Source organism: Coptis chinensis, chromosome 9 (assembly GCF_015680905.1).
Source record: "Coptis chinensis isolate HL-2020 chromosome 9, ASM1568090v1, whole genome shotgun sequence".
NCBI lineage: Eukaryota > Viridiplantae > Streptophyta > Magnoliopsida > Ranunculales > Ranunculaceae > Coptis > Coptis chinensis.
In genome coordinates, this window is record NC_141464.1 from 50,085,631 (window position 1) to 50,099,473 (window position 13,843).

Here is a 13,843-nt window from a genome sequence, read left to right on the forward strand (position 1 = left end):
CTGAGGTCTACCACGTCCTCTTGCTGCTTGACGAAGCATATTTAGATCGTAGCTGAATTTGATACCAACTAATGTAATACTAAGTGTGTTAGCTCACAAACAATCAAAAGAATCGCTCTTTAACCAAGAAACGATGAAATAACTTTATAAAATCAATGAATAATCTTATCACAATCCTCCTAAACCTTTAAATAGGCATCCTAACCCTAAACTAAACAAGCAGTGACTTTCCCGAATCAATCATACCAAAAATAAGCAAAACAATCGATTATTCGTGTAAAGCCCACGATAAGGCCCAGAGCGCGACATGCGCTTATATCAAGACAAAATTGAGCGCACCACGCGCTCGCTCTACTATAACATTCACTAACTTTGAGCGCGACCTGCGCTTGTATCAAAGCAACCGAAGACACCCATTGCACTCTCTGAGCAACTTCTCATACTTTGACGACCCTATCATATTCATCAAGGTATTCTTCCGCAAGCATCTGTACTTAAGTACTTAACCTCCCACATACTAAACTATTTATACTAATTACATAAACTGGTTAAGGTGATTTTGGTATAGTAGTTAGAGGGTGACAAAACTTCCAGTCCAGTAGTCCACCTAACACGTACTAGGCACTAGGCAAAATTCCCTTTGAGCTGAAGCAATGACTGACTCCTTTATCTTAGGTGATTGAAACTTCTTTAATGGTAAATTAGCTTACTATGTTGTGATAATGTGATGATTACGCAAGTATCCTAGGGGGCTAGGATGTCCTTGTCTACCGACATCAATTTTCAAGTGTCTCCATAGACAAAATGATTGCGCAAAAAGACCCAGAAAGTTTCAAAGTGTTGCATGACAAAGATCCTTGTTACAAATACACCACAATTCCAGTGCCCTCTCAAATCATAAAACACATAGAACAATGCACCAACCTTTATCCTCCTTTGGCATCGACTTAGTTATATTTTTGTTACATTTTACCTGTTCATTTCACAAACTACTCGTGAAATAATCCAAACACAGCAACTCCACCATCCTTCAACACCACCATTCCGATCCCAATGAGAGACTCCACCAAGCTTATGTAGCCTTCAATCCAAGCATGGAAACTTGTAATATTCTCTGATCCCAGTAGCCGTACCTCCAACTGGGTTGGTCCCTCTGTTTGTGACTACACAGGTGTATATTGTGCTCCCTCTGTTGACAACCCTATATTCAGGTCGTCGGTGGGATTGCCCTCAACCATGCTGATATTGCTGGATTCCTACCCGATAAACTCAGGCTTACTCTCAGACCTTGCTCTCTTCCATGTTAACAGCAACCGCTATTGTGGGATTCTTCCACTAACCTTAGCCGACCTCACTCTCCTTCATGAGCTAGACCTCAGCAATAACAGGTTTGTAGGTCGTTTCCCCAAAGTGGTACTCTCTCTTCCTTCTCTGAAGTACCTTAATCTTCGTTACAACGAGTTTGAAGGACCATTGCCTTCTGAACTCTTTGCAAAAGACCTTGATGCCATATTTGTCAATAACAATCGCCTAATTAACTTCAGTGATTCTGTCAAACACATATCAGGAAGTAAAGCGTCTGTAATAGTGTTTGCTAATAACAACTTGGCAGGATGTCTTCCGGCCTCCTAGCATTGCCAAGTTGGTTGATAGCTTAGAGGAGCTGCTCCTGATTAATACCAACTTGTCTGGCTGTCTAACACCAGAAGTAGGATTCCTACACAAGTTGAGAGTGTTGGATGTGAGCTTTAACAACTTGGTTGGTCCAATACCTTACAGTATCTTGGGATTGGCCCATTTGGAGCAGCTTGATGTGGCACATGACATGATGAGAGGAGTAATCCCAGCAGGGATATGTTCATTGCCAAACTCGAAGAATTTGATATTCTCTTACAACTATTTTTGTGACAAGTTGCCAAAATCTGACAGCTGAAGGAGTTGCGTTCAATGACCGGCGAAATTGTTTACCAGAGAAGAAGTCTCAGAGGAGCAAGAAAGATTGTGAAGCAGCTTAAGCAAACCCTATTGACTGCTCTTAGTATCATTGTGGAGACAGTGCTAGTGGTATGCTTCCTCCTCCACACACCCTTGCCTTCTGTCCATCCTTAATGTAGCTTTTGCGTCCGTCCAGATAGCTAAAGATCAACATGCCAATGGCCAAAGCTCAAACCTTCTTGAAAAATCAAGAGGAGGTTTGAACAGATGTGTGACATACAACTGGGAGGAACAAGAAATACAACACAAGTGTTCGTTGATAATAAATTACCAGAAATGAAGCTTTTGCAAGCTCTGGCCAGAAAGCTTCATTTTAAGTTGAGTGCCCTCGTAAATGCCCCCCAAGTTGTAGTGCAGTCGATGAATCTTATTACCTTTTTTTTTCCTTCTTCATAAACTTAAATCTGATGATGTAATAGGACTCATGATCAGAATCTCATATTCATTTAAATCTGCAGGGACTGCCCTGTGGTAAGGAGATCAATAGATCATAGTCGGAAAAAAAAAGGCATGCCAATCAGGAGGCAAGAATCATACAGTTTCTTATTTGGGGATTAGTCGTGCACTTATCGGCTGTCAGAACTCAGAAGTTGTATTCAACAGTCGGGCTTTATCTGATTAGTTTGTGATCCACAGGAAACAGTCACTCCGCTGTCGAGAAAAAAGACTCTTAAGCATCAGCTCACTCTTAGCCGGCCAAGTAGACAATCATCAATCACTATACAACACGTGAATTTGAAAATGATAATAATAACAACAATTGAATAACAGTAAGTAAAATCATTGTCAAGTCTCATTGCCATTTGAGTCATCTTTACAAAACAATTATCTGATCCCTTTCAGAAGAGCTGACAGTCTCCGACTATTAACTTCTTCCAAAGCAAAGGTTACAAAAGATGAGAACCACACTACAACTTCCATACAGGACAAGAAACTTGCATGATTTCAGTCGATAACATCTAACTTGGAAAATATTGGCTTCTACCCGACTAATCACTTCCACAGTTCTTCCATGGGAATCCCACGTTCACGCGCCACATCACTGAATTGTCTCATCGACTGGACTGCAACAACTGTTGCTCTGGCATTGTTCAGAGCATTGTTACTACCGAGTTGCTTCCCTAAAGCATTTTCAACACCAGCCATTTCAAGAACAATCCTCACTGAACCCCCAGCAATCACACCAGTACCAGGTGAAGCAGGTCTTAGCATAACCTTGGCTGCCCCATAGTCTCCATCAGCTCTGAAATGCAATACCATGGGAAATTCAGTGGAAGTCAACTAACAAATTCTTCACACTACTAAAAACTCGGAAATGCAATACCATGGGAAATTCAGTTGAAGTCAACTAACAAATTCATCACACTACTAAAAACAGTAAATTATGAAAAAGTCAACAAGGAAATTTGCCTTTCTTTCACAATGAATTCCTTTGAAGAAACATTTCAGAGGAAGGATCACATGGAATAACAAGTAAAGGAGTTCCAGCATACACTAGTGCAACAGTAGTGGAGATCAAACAAATAAAGGATGAAGAAGTAGGCCTTACAAGGAGAATAAAGTAAGACACAGGACCATTAGTATAAACCGTAGTAGCAAGAAAGACAAGAACATAGGACTTTAGGCATAAGATAAAAAAGAGGTGAAGGGAGTTTAAGAAGATTCAAGAACACATATGTCTGCTAGTAGAGACTATTGTCACATTGCTTCAATTGGGCAGGCAACTGCATACTCTATTTGGCCTGCCCAATGAGTGATTCTCCTGGTCAATCAACTGCTGGTTAATAATACCGTACAGCTTACCTGAGCCAGTGTAAACCAAACAAAAAATAAGGGTCGAGTCCAGAGAACCGATATAACTCTCGTGACCCCAAGACATCTATAGACCTTTTTTGGCCCCTTTAATCCGTGAATTATACTGAACTAAAAATTTAAGACTTCGGTCTGTTCTCTATCACTCGACTCAGGGGAAAAAGAAAGGGACACCAAATAAGGAGAATACCCTACCCCCTCCTTTTTATCAATGAATTTTAGTTGATGATATAATTAGCAGAACGCCTGGCATATCAATTTGCAAGAAGTTTGGACCCAAAAAATACACACAATAAATTGCACCTGCATATCACCCTGCCTTGTGCAAGGTGCCATTTGCCTTTGCAAATTGGCGAGGTGGTATTAAACGTATTGCATATTTTACCCACACCAACGACATGAAATTTTTGTCCCTTGGTCCCAAACATTTGACGTAAGGCACACTTTTTTTTTATGAGCAATATAAATGGTATTTAGGTTGAGGAACGATCGAATAATTCTTGTCTGTTGGCTGTCCAAGCCATTTTTGCAAGTCATGCTTAGTGAAGGTTTTCTCCTTGCAAAAAGGAAACTTGGATATCACCTTGGAAATGCATATGTGGTTGGCAGCGGAAAACACAAGCTTGCTTTCTACATGCTCTAAATGTGGAAACAGGGAATTTTACTTAATCCTATATTTTCTTAAGTTCCAATAGTGATCGTCTTTTAAAAAGAAAGTGGTGCACAATTGATGCCCTCCCTTATGTAACTCGAGTTTGAACATTTAGGAATCCCGTGAGGCCATATGCTTCCTTTAGTTACCTCTATAACTCTATTGCCTCATTGAGTTAACTAAATAAACAAACCTATTTCTGTATCACATTTTGAAGGAAACTAACAACTTGCATTTTTTCTGTTGATTCTAATCTACAAGCATCAAAAGGTCATACTGGTATCATATAAAGATGGAGATTACTTATTAGTAAATCAAAGCTTCTCACATGCTTTCCTGAAGGATGTACTACATCAACCAAAGAATGCCAACTAAAACTGGTATCTAAACTTCATTATAAAATTCAAACACTAATTTTGGAACAAATTGGTTCAGCAGCGAACCAAAACCACCTACTTATGCACTCCATCAACAAGTTTCTGGGTAAATGGGAGTTCAGGAAATTCAGGAGACTCCCTTGAATGCTTAATGAAAAAGTCGAAAGGAACAGAAGTGAAAGGTGTATTTGATTGTTGGGAACATACTTTCCAAATAATAATGACAACACAGGCAACTCCGTTTTCAGTTTTATTTTCCACAGAACAAATTTCCAGCAGCAGAATCAATGATGAAGGTGTTTACTTTATAATTCTACAAGAAAAACTGTAGTGGAATCGAAAAGATCAGCGTATCACCTACAAAGTAACTACAGTTATACGAGAACCTCAATTACCATTACAAACATAGCCTAATGGACAATGAACCTATTAGTCTATTACTAGTGAATTCCGCATTGTACATGAAAATCATCCAAAGTTATTCGAAACACAATACTTTCAGCAACCCAAACCATCACTTATTACTAACTTTACTAAGGAACATGGACACTTGATACCCTTAAAAAAGTTCATGTAGAACACACAGACACCATGACATGCCGCTTTCATAGTTACTAACATGGTTATAACTCCATGACATGCCACTTTCATAGTTACTTATTTGTAAGGAGGAACTTTTTAAGCCAAAGAATTAGTGGGGTAGCTAAAGAATAGTAGCTAAATATTAGTGGGGAACTTATTTGTACACATTACTTTCAGAAATCCAAATCCATTGAAACCATTTGATTATTGACATTCTACACGGGATTCTCAACACAGTCAAACCATCACTGTGTTAATTTTATCAAACTAAACATCTACATTGCAGTCAATTAGTCATAGTTCCAATATACTCCCAAATGAAATCAATCTAACCCGCCCATCTCTAAAATTTTCAATAAGAACAAACCAAATCTAACTCATTAGTACTAGACAAAAATCACAAAAGTCCTCTCAAATGTCCACAATGCAACAATCAAAATGACCGTCAAGTATAATTACCATACCTGTGAGGGAATGTAGCGTATTTAGTCATGGGAACCGTAATAATATTCCTCCTAGCATTCACCGCCGACTTCTGAACAGCCGCAATAACCTCCTTGGCCTTTCCAACACCAACACCAACTTGTCCTTGTTTATCACCCACAACAACAACAGCTCTAAAATGCAACTGTTTCCCACCTTTAACAACCTTAGTAACTCTCCTAACTTGCACAACTCTTTCATCAAACCCATCCCTCACCTTCTCCTTCTTCGTTTTCGACCCGAACCCAGTTTGTTTCTTAATCTTAGCATCCATAACATAAACATCATTGCCAAGTACACTTACCCCACTATAAGCTGGCCCGTAAAGCTCCTCGTAAGCCGCAGCGATTTCGTCTTCAGTTTCCACTGGCCCTTCATCAAATGGTGTGGGTGGAATGTAGCCCTCTGGTATAGTTGGTGGGTCAAAGACTATTTCTTCTTCTGGGTTTACTTCATCAAAGAATGTAGTGTCTATATCGTTTGAATTGGCTTTTAAAGGTTTGTTGGGTTTGTTGGAAAGGGAGAGAAATGAGGATGTGGGTGTTGGGGTGGTTTTGGAAAGTGTGAAGAAAAGGGTAGTGGAATTTGAGGTTGGGTGTGTTTTTAAGAAGGTGGTAAGTGGTGAATAGGAAGAAAGAGTGGTTGCTGAAGCAGCCATTGTTTTATTTCTTCTTCATACACTGATGAGTGTGGAAATTTGAGGTCTTATCTTAAAAGTGTGAAGAAGAGATAACAGTTTTATGAATTTTGGGCTTTTGGGGAATATGTGAAATTAGTTTTTGTGCCTTTAGAAAATTGAAAATAATAATAATAATACAAATTATAAAACACTAATTTTTGGTACCCAACTAATTATTAATAATAAATAATCAAAACTCATTATCTAATACATTCTTTCATTAATGTTCTCATGCATATTCTTATTTACATTTTTATCCATAGTCCTCTATTTTTATCTGAAATCAAGTCATATTCTTTTGACATTCGGAAGTCGAAGATGATTTTTGTTTGACCACTCCAAACCAAACTAATCATTATGGTTTTACAACAGTTAATTTCTAACCAGTTGAATGAAGTTTAATCTCACCACATGTTACTATTATACATTTCAATTTCCTCCAATATTTAATTGTGCATATCCACACCAACACCAATGTTTCACCATTCATCTTACCATACCAATAACAAAATACATTCCTATTCGTTTATATATGTTGCGGGTAAAATACAAACACACTTTATAGATGAATTTCCAAAGCATCTTTAAGTATGAATTTGTGTGTCTTCACCTGTGTGAATCCAAAATCCTTGTGACTAAAAAGAAAAATAACACAAAATATTGAAATAATTTTCTTTACAGTTTCGTTTTCTATGTTATTTATGTTGTTTTCGTTTGAACTTTTAAGAAGGCATACGTATCTAATGAGTGGTGAAATTGAGGTGTGACAAAAACTAAATAATAATTATAATAATAATCAAATTTATTTTGCTTTCTTTGCATAAGTTTGCAGAAAATAATAGTTTTGGACTTGGACTCATTTTCAACAATTTTGGAGGTAAATTGAGAGAACAAAGTTGCCTCACACTAAGAAATGAAATTTTACTAGTTCTGATTCCAATTTAGATTTTGGGAATTTTATTAGTTCTGTTTATTTAGGAGAATGCAAAAAATTGGGTAATGCAGCACTTGATTATGCATTATTTGGGATGGGAAAAAAGGTTTTGATACAATCATACAACATTGCAAAAGGTGCGACACATTTGTAAGACTGGTTATGAACTTAGATCGATAATCGGATTTTTGTCTCTTTTATTTGATCCGAAATTATGTTATTTTATGAATTTTGGTTTAGGTACTTTTTTTTTAAAAAATAAGCCAACTCTCCAAGTCCAAAACAACTTCAGCCTAACCCTTTGCTTTGGCAAAAAGGCCTGGGCAACCCGAGATATTCTCACAGGGATGAGGGTTTCGACGGTTGGATGTGTGATCTAACAGTCAAAAAAAAAAAAATAAAAAATAAAATAAAAATAAAAAAAAAAAAAATAAAAATATAAAATAAAAAAAAATAAAAAATAAAAATATGAATTTATTTTTTATTTTCGGACCGTTGGATCACATCCAACTGTCCTTATGAGAATATCCTCGGGTAGGGTAGCCGATTAGAAGAAAAACTAAAATAACAACTTTAATTAAAAGTGGAGCGTTGGTGGCTTGGTGCCTTGGTGACACGGTCTTTGTCTGATAAATGGTATTTTGCCAAAGAATTCTATTTTACATTGGTACTTGCAAAAAAAAAAAAAATAGGAGATACACAGAGAAAGGAAGATGTCCAAAAAATACGTGTATTTATTTCACTTAATTCTTTGTTACTACAATTACAACAAGGGTATTGATATTTGATTTAACAATCACAATTAGTAAGCCCACTATGGGAAACAATAAAAGAATCAGCTATACAGTATATCAAACATTTAGTTTGCTCCACCGTTATCTCCTCCTCCATTATTATCATCATCTTCTCCGTCATCACCATGGTTGTCCTCCATCAACTGGTCATCATCATATATGGAGAAGTCACATTCATCAAAATTTGGCAACCTTTGCAAGTCACTCATGTTATAGGCAAGATGTTCATCATCCTTAAAATATGAATCATCAAGCGGTAATGTTTCCGATTCATTGATCAGCATGTCACCAAATGATGGATCATCCAGCCCAAGTGCTTGTTGATTCCAATTATCATCAGCGGCAAGGTTGCTTGACAAATTGTGGCCAAACATATCGATGTCCGTCTCTGATGAAGGACCATGTTGAGACGTTCCCACCTCTCTTTCTGCCTCATTATTTACTAGTTTTGAGCTTGAGGTTTCGGCCTTTTTAAAGGAAATGTACTGTTAATTGCACAAAGAGAAAACATGGTTATAACCAGCCATGCAAATTCAAGTATAGTTTTAATCATTGAAGATATAGCGCAGGCCTATTGGTAGTGATCTAGGGCCAATCTTAATTTGTACCGAACCTAAAGTCCTAAAGACCTAAACTATCACAAAATGGATTGGTTGGGCACTTGCGCTAGGGAATATGTCAATATGATGTTGGACATTTCAATATTTCATCCATGTGGCCTAATTTCTGGAAAAAGATTCAATGTGGGTCCACGAGCTTCATGAGGTCAACCCAGAGAATATATTCGTGAATCACATTTATGTTAGGGTAAATAGAGCATTGACCAAATGAACTGCATAATCCTGTTTCTTAAACTGCTTTGCAGTAACAAAGAATCTTAAACTGATTAAAGTCAACTAAACTGCTATTAATTTGTCTTCTTCTGCAACCACATTTTTTCTGCCTATTTTTCACCTATTTTTAGAAGATTACAGTCATCTAATATCATATCAAACGAATAAGGCAATTAATGTAAGTCAAATAGAATATCATTTTACACAAGACTTTCTAACTAGAAATTAATTCAGACAAAAACTTACAAGTTGGTTCTCTTCGTCCTTGTATATCATTATATAGTCCCCAACTTTAAGCTTATTTTGCGTTATGTATTTTCCTGGACAAAAAAACAAGTGAGTTAATGAAATCGAGCTGCAAAAGATGTTCTATTTGACATGAATTAATCGAAAAATGGAGATTTGAATCGAACAGTTGTAGTAGTTTACCTGTGTTTTCCAAAATGTACATTCGACTTTTGTTATTAGGCCAAAACCTGATTATAAATCAACATAAAATTAGATTAAATAAGACCAAAAAAATAACTACCCTCTTCAAGTATATGGAAATGAGGCCCAAATACAAAATTAATGAAATGAAATAATTAATTACCTGTATCTCATGTGCCACATCGTTGAAGATTCCACCTCCCTAAATGCAATTTGGATCCCCTCCTTAGCACTAAGGTTTGGAAGGTTTTCCTCTGATGGTTTCTGTCATTATCAAAAATACAGTAAATTTAAAATTGGTTATAACCTATGCCATCCAAAATTTCAAATTCTCTTAAGGAAAATAATGTCGGTTGTGTGATCCCAAATTCATCGCCCTTCAGGAAAAATACATAACTAGCTAGCAAGAGAAAACAATGTAAAAGTACTAAAATTTTAAGTTAACGCAATTTCAACATATGAAGTGAAGGTTACTCTTACATAATTATGAAATTATAATCTTTGGTTGATTACATAAGGATCAATAAATCTAAAGAAACTATAAGCAAATTTTTGTTGCAATGGTGGTCTTCATTATTAATAGGCCAATAGCAAATAACATATAGATAAACAAAAAGTCCTCTTTACCCTCCTTGGGAACTTCTTATATCGCAGTAAGAATATATACAAGAAAGGTTTTATTAGGAACATGAAATAGGAGCATGAAGTCACCTTAGGGAGGACTATTCTTCCAAGGGAACCCACGTCAGTGTTCTTCAACTCCTTTTCTAATATGAACTTGAGTTTCTGTTACAAGATCAAAACTATTTGTTAGTAGTAGTAAAGAAAGCTCAAAGAAAAATACTTTGGCCAACAATCAAAGTTAAAAAAACATGAAAGATATAGAATTCAAGTATAAAAATAAAAATAACCCACTTTGCCATCAGGAGCTGAGAAGACATATTTGTCGTCATTGGTTCTATTCGCAGTAGTAGGAAGAGGTGTTCTGCTTACAGACCTACTAGATGAAGAAGAAGGAGAAGGTTTCGTAGCAGAAGAGCTTGAGCTCATTTGCATAGCCATCTTTCTCTTGCTTCTTGCAGCCTTCGAATCTGATGAATCCCATTTCAGGGATTGATGAAGTGTTGGCAAGATTCTTGACGATTCTTCTATTCTGCCAAAACTTCCACCAACTTGATTAGTTGGCAAAACCCCCTCATGATGAATGCCTCCCATAAACGGATGCATTGGTAATGCATGATCAACTCTATTTTGATCAGGCATTACAGGGAAGAATGGAGTGCCATGATATTCTGGAGGGAAGACTTGTGGGTATGCAGATTGATGCGCACTTGGGCTGCAATGTGGACCTTGGTATGGGTAAGAAGGTGTTGGGAAGAGTTGTGGCTGTGGAGGGAAAAAAGGTTGGTTTGGAGAAGAAAATAGTGATGGGACACGAATAGAAGGTGGTGGAAGAAGAGCCATTTGATTGACTCTTGTGTTCACTTCTTGGCTAAGAGTTTCAGATGTAGTAGGGGTAGTACTTGTGGTACTAGTGTTGGAGGAAGTGGGAGTGGTTCTGTTGGACTCCATGGATACAAGAAGTGGGAAAAAAAACAAAAATGAGAAAATTGTAAAAAAATAGGATGGACTGAGAAGAAGTTCTAGTGCAGTGTGAGGAAGAAAGAAGGAGGGGGTGGGGGTTTATGAAGGCGAAGGGAGGTGGAGGTATGTGAATCAAATGAGACTTTAGCCAATGGTGTGAAGCCATGTGGAGAGAAGAAAAGAGAATCTTGGCCAGAGATATCAGAGAAAGAGGAAGTGATGAAAAACGAGTTGGGTGAGGAGTTTGAAGAAGGTGGTGGCTAGTTTTGTGACAGATGGTGGAAGAATGCAGGTTTGGAGATACCCATATAGCCATTAGGACAGAAGATGCTTTGCAGTTACATTGGCGCAATCTTTTGGTTTAAATGTGGCAGAGCTAGAACTCAAAGTCCACATTAGCATCGTGTCATCCATCATGGCCCACATACACCACAATTTGCATTCCCAACCATGTTCCCTGTATTTGCATCTCCAGATATGCATGGCCATCTCCCCATGAACTTCCCTCTTGCAATCTTTCCCTACATCTTGACATGATTCTCAGCATCTTAAACAATCAATTGTGAATCCCTTCACCTTTGACCTGATAAATATATTTGAAAATTGGATTACTCTCTATAAATGTGAGATTTCTAGAGCTAGATTGTATGTAAATAAATATATTTGGCATGCGTAATCGATAACTATGTGCGCACCTGGTATTCCTCTAACTATAGTCTATAGACATGTACTTTGGAGTGTCAATTTCGACTACGAAATTTACCTCTAAAAAATCAACATATATCATCCATAATTTGCCAACTGTGTCGGGATTTAACATTGACGCAACTTCAGAAATCATCAATATATCAGGCCATTTCAGATATATCGCCGATAATATCAGTGATTTATCTGATATGTCCAATGGAAAACAGATGAAATATTCCACATAAGGTAAAAGGAAGAAGAATTTCGCTCAATGCCACAAATCCTTCGAACTTTGTTCTGCCTAATTGGCTAATTCTACCATTGATGCCAAGCCTCCACACATAGATAACCATATATTCTATATATACACAATTCATTCCAGATATGCAATTTGTGCTATATATGAAAGATTGAGAAACATCAGGCATATGGTACACATTAAAATTTGAGAGATAATTAGATTTATTGATCCAATAGTGGATGGTAAAGGGAGAAAAAAAATCAGAAAAATTTGTAATTAGTTTCTTTCTAACACATTAGGCAATTACATATATAACCATCGATTCCATCTACACAATTTTTTCCAGATATACAATTTATGCTATATATGAGAGATTGAGAAACATTAGGCATATGGTATAGATTAAAATTTAAGAGAGAATTAGATTTATTGATCCAGTAGTGAATAGTGGAAGGAGAAAAAAAACGGAAAAATTTGTGATTAGTTTGTTTCTAAACTTTTAAAAAATTCACACGTAGTAGTCATATCTAGGGGAAATTTCTGTTCTTAGTGATCAATGACCTATCTCTGCTATCAAAAGTAAACTACACATCAATCTTGGTTATAAACTCTCTACATGAATCCATCTCGAGGCATGAGCACTTCCAGAATTGGATATGATATTAAGATCTCAAATGCACTTAGGTTCGAAATGCACTCAATCCATCTCTGCAATCCACTGGTTAGTGATGATGATATTATGAATTTCCATTTTTGACATAGGAAACTAAACAAGCTAACTAAAAACATCCAACAGGCAACATAAATTCATCATGAAAAATGCAGCCTAAAAGAGGATCAATGGTCATTCATTATTGATTAAAAAAAACACTAAACTAGGTTGCGGAGTTTACCATGCCAAGGCGCTGAGAACACACGGTCAAGCTCTGTTAAGCTCCCTTGCTGCTAGATGAGGGTATCTATGGGAGGCATCTTGAGGTGGTTATATGGGATCAGACCTGTGACCTCAAAGTCATGGTACAGAATGTAAATTTGCAATTTGGGGCGCATGCCCTTATTTTTGGTAACTAAAGCAAAGAAAAACAAAATCTTTGTAACAAAAAGGAAGAACATCTACTCGTAAACAAGGAACACTATCTACCCAAGAGAGGACTGTTAACTGTGTTCCAATAAAGCAGACTTTCTACTTAAGAACATGCATGAAAGACTGGCTCTGACATGCAAGGATGACCATGTACTTGGGAAAAAGAGGACTAATCAAGAAACATGCAAGGACTATCTACTCAAGAGAAGAGGCCTGATTGCTTTGTACAAGCAAGGAAATCATTCATGCGACTACAACAAGAAAGCTCATAAATTGAGCAGCAGGATAATCAAATTCAGAACAAGCAAGGAAGATATTTTACTCCAGAACATGCAAGGAAGAGTGGCTACTCTATAACAGGAAGAATAACCATCTCATCTGTGGGTTAATACTTTGTGAAAAGCACGGCAGACTTTAGACTAGGACCATCTACAAACCGCTGTACTGAATAACAAGACAAACCGCCAATTCAAGAAAGAGGACTAATTAACGGCAGACTATACTCTCACTACATGCAAGGACCATCTACTTGAGAAGAAGCCTAGTGGCTCTGCAGTATACAAGGAAGGCCATAATCTCAACAAAGAGCATCAAAAACTCTACTGAACAACAAGAAGAAAGATCTTACTCAAAAGGAAAAGGACTATTTACTCTATAAAAAGGAATGCCTATCTAAT

At 37.0% G+C, this 13,843-nt stretch overlaps 2 protein-coding genes and 1 pseudogene across 2 annotated transcripts; 1 reads left to right on the top strand and 2 right to left on the bottom strand.

Moving 5' to 3' along the window:
* Positions 1-804: 804 nt before the first annotated feature.
* On the top strand, positions 805-2,174 carry LOC147476495 (leucine-rich repeat extensin-like protein 6 pseudogene; annotated as a pseudogene).
* A 555-nt stretch (positions 2,175-2,729) lies between these two features.
* Positions 2,730-6,733, bottom strand: EMB3113 (Ribosomal protein S5 family protein). Its single transcript, XM_086583141.1, has 2 exons — positions 5,883-6,733; positions 2,730-3,238 (listed from the first exon to the last, which is right to left on the bottom strand). Exons 1-2 carry the CDS (start codon positions 6,557-6,559, stop codon positions 2,989-2,991), a joined length of 927 nt encoding a protein of 308 aa, XP_086439267.1. The 5' UTR covers positions 6,560-6,733; the 3' UTR covers positions 2,730-2,988.
* A 1,495-nt stretch (positions 6,734-8,228) lies between these two features.
* Positions 8,229-11,280, bottom strand: LOC147476497 (uncharacterized). Its single transcript, XM_086582804.1, has 6 exons — positions 10,486-11,280; positions 10,282-10,356; positions 9,734-9,834; positions 9,571-9,617; positions 9,388-9,461; positions 8,229-8,793 (listed from the first exon to the last, which is right to left on the bottom strand). The coding sequence occupies exons 1-6, from the start codon at positions 11,140-11,142 to the stop codon at positions 8,374-8,376; spliced, it is 1,374 nt and encodes a 457-aa protein (XP_086438930.1). The 5' UTR covers positions 11,143-11,280; the 3' UTR covers positions 8,229-8,373.
* Positions 11,281-13,843: the final 2,563 nt, after the last annotated feature.

What these genes read in the sequence shown, in the direction of transcription:
- EMB3113 (XM_086583141.1), bottom strand. Translation starts at nt 6,559, where the DNA reads ATGGCTGCTTCAGCAACCACTCTTTCTTCCTATTCACCACTTACCACC. An exon ending in TACGCTACATTCCCTCACAG is followed by an intron (nt 3,239 to 5,882) that starts GTATGGTAATTA and finishes ATTGCATTTCAG; the next exon opens with AGCTGATGGAGACTATGGGG.
- LOC147476497 (XM_086582804.1), bottom strand. Translation starts at nt 11,142, where the DNA reads ATGGAGTCCAACAGAACCACTCCCACTTCCTCCAACACTAGTACCACA. An exon ending in GTACATTTTGGAAAACACAG is followed by an intron (nt 9,462 to 9,570) that starts GTAAACTACTAC and finishes TTTTTTGTCCAG; the next exon opens with GAAAATACATAACGCAAAAT. An exon ending in AGGACGAAGAGAACCAACTT is followed by an intron (nt 8,794 to 9,387) that starts GTAAGTTTTTGT and finishes TGCAATTAACAG; the next exon opens with TACATTTCCTTTAAAAAGGC.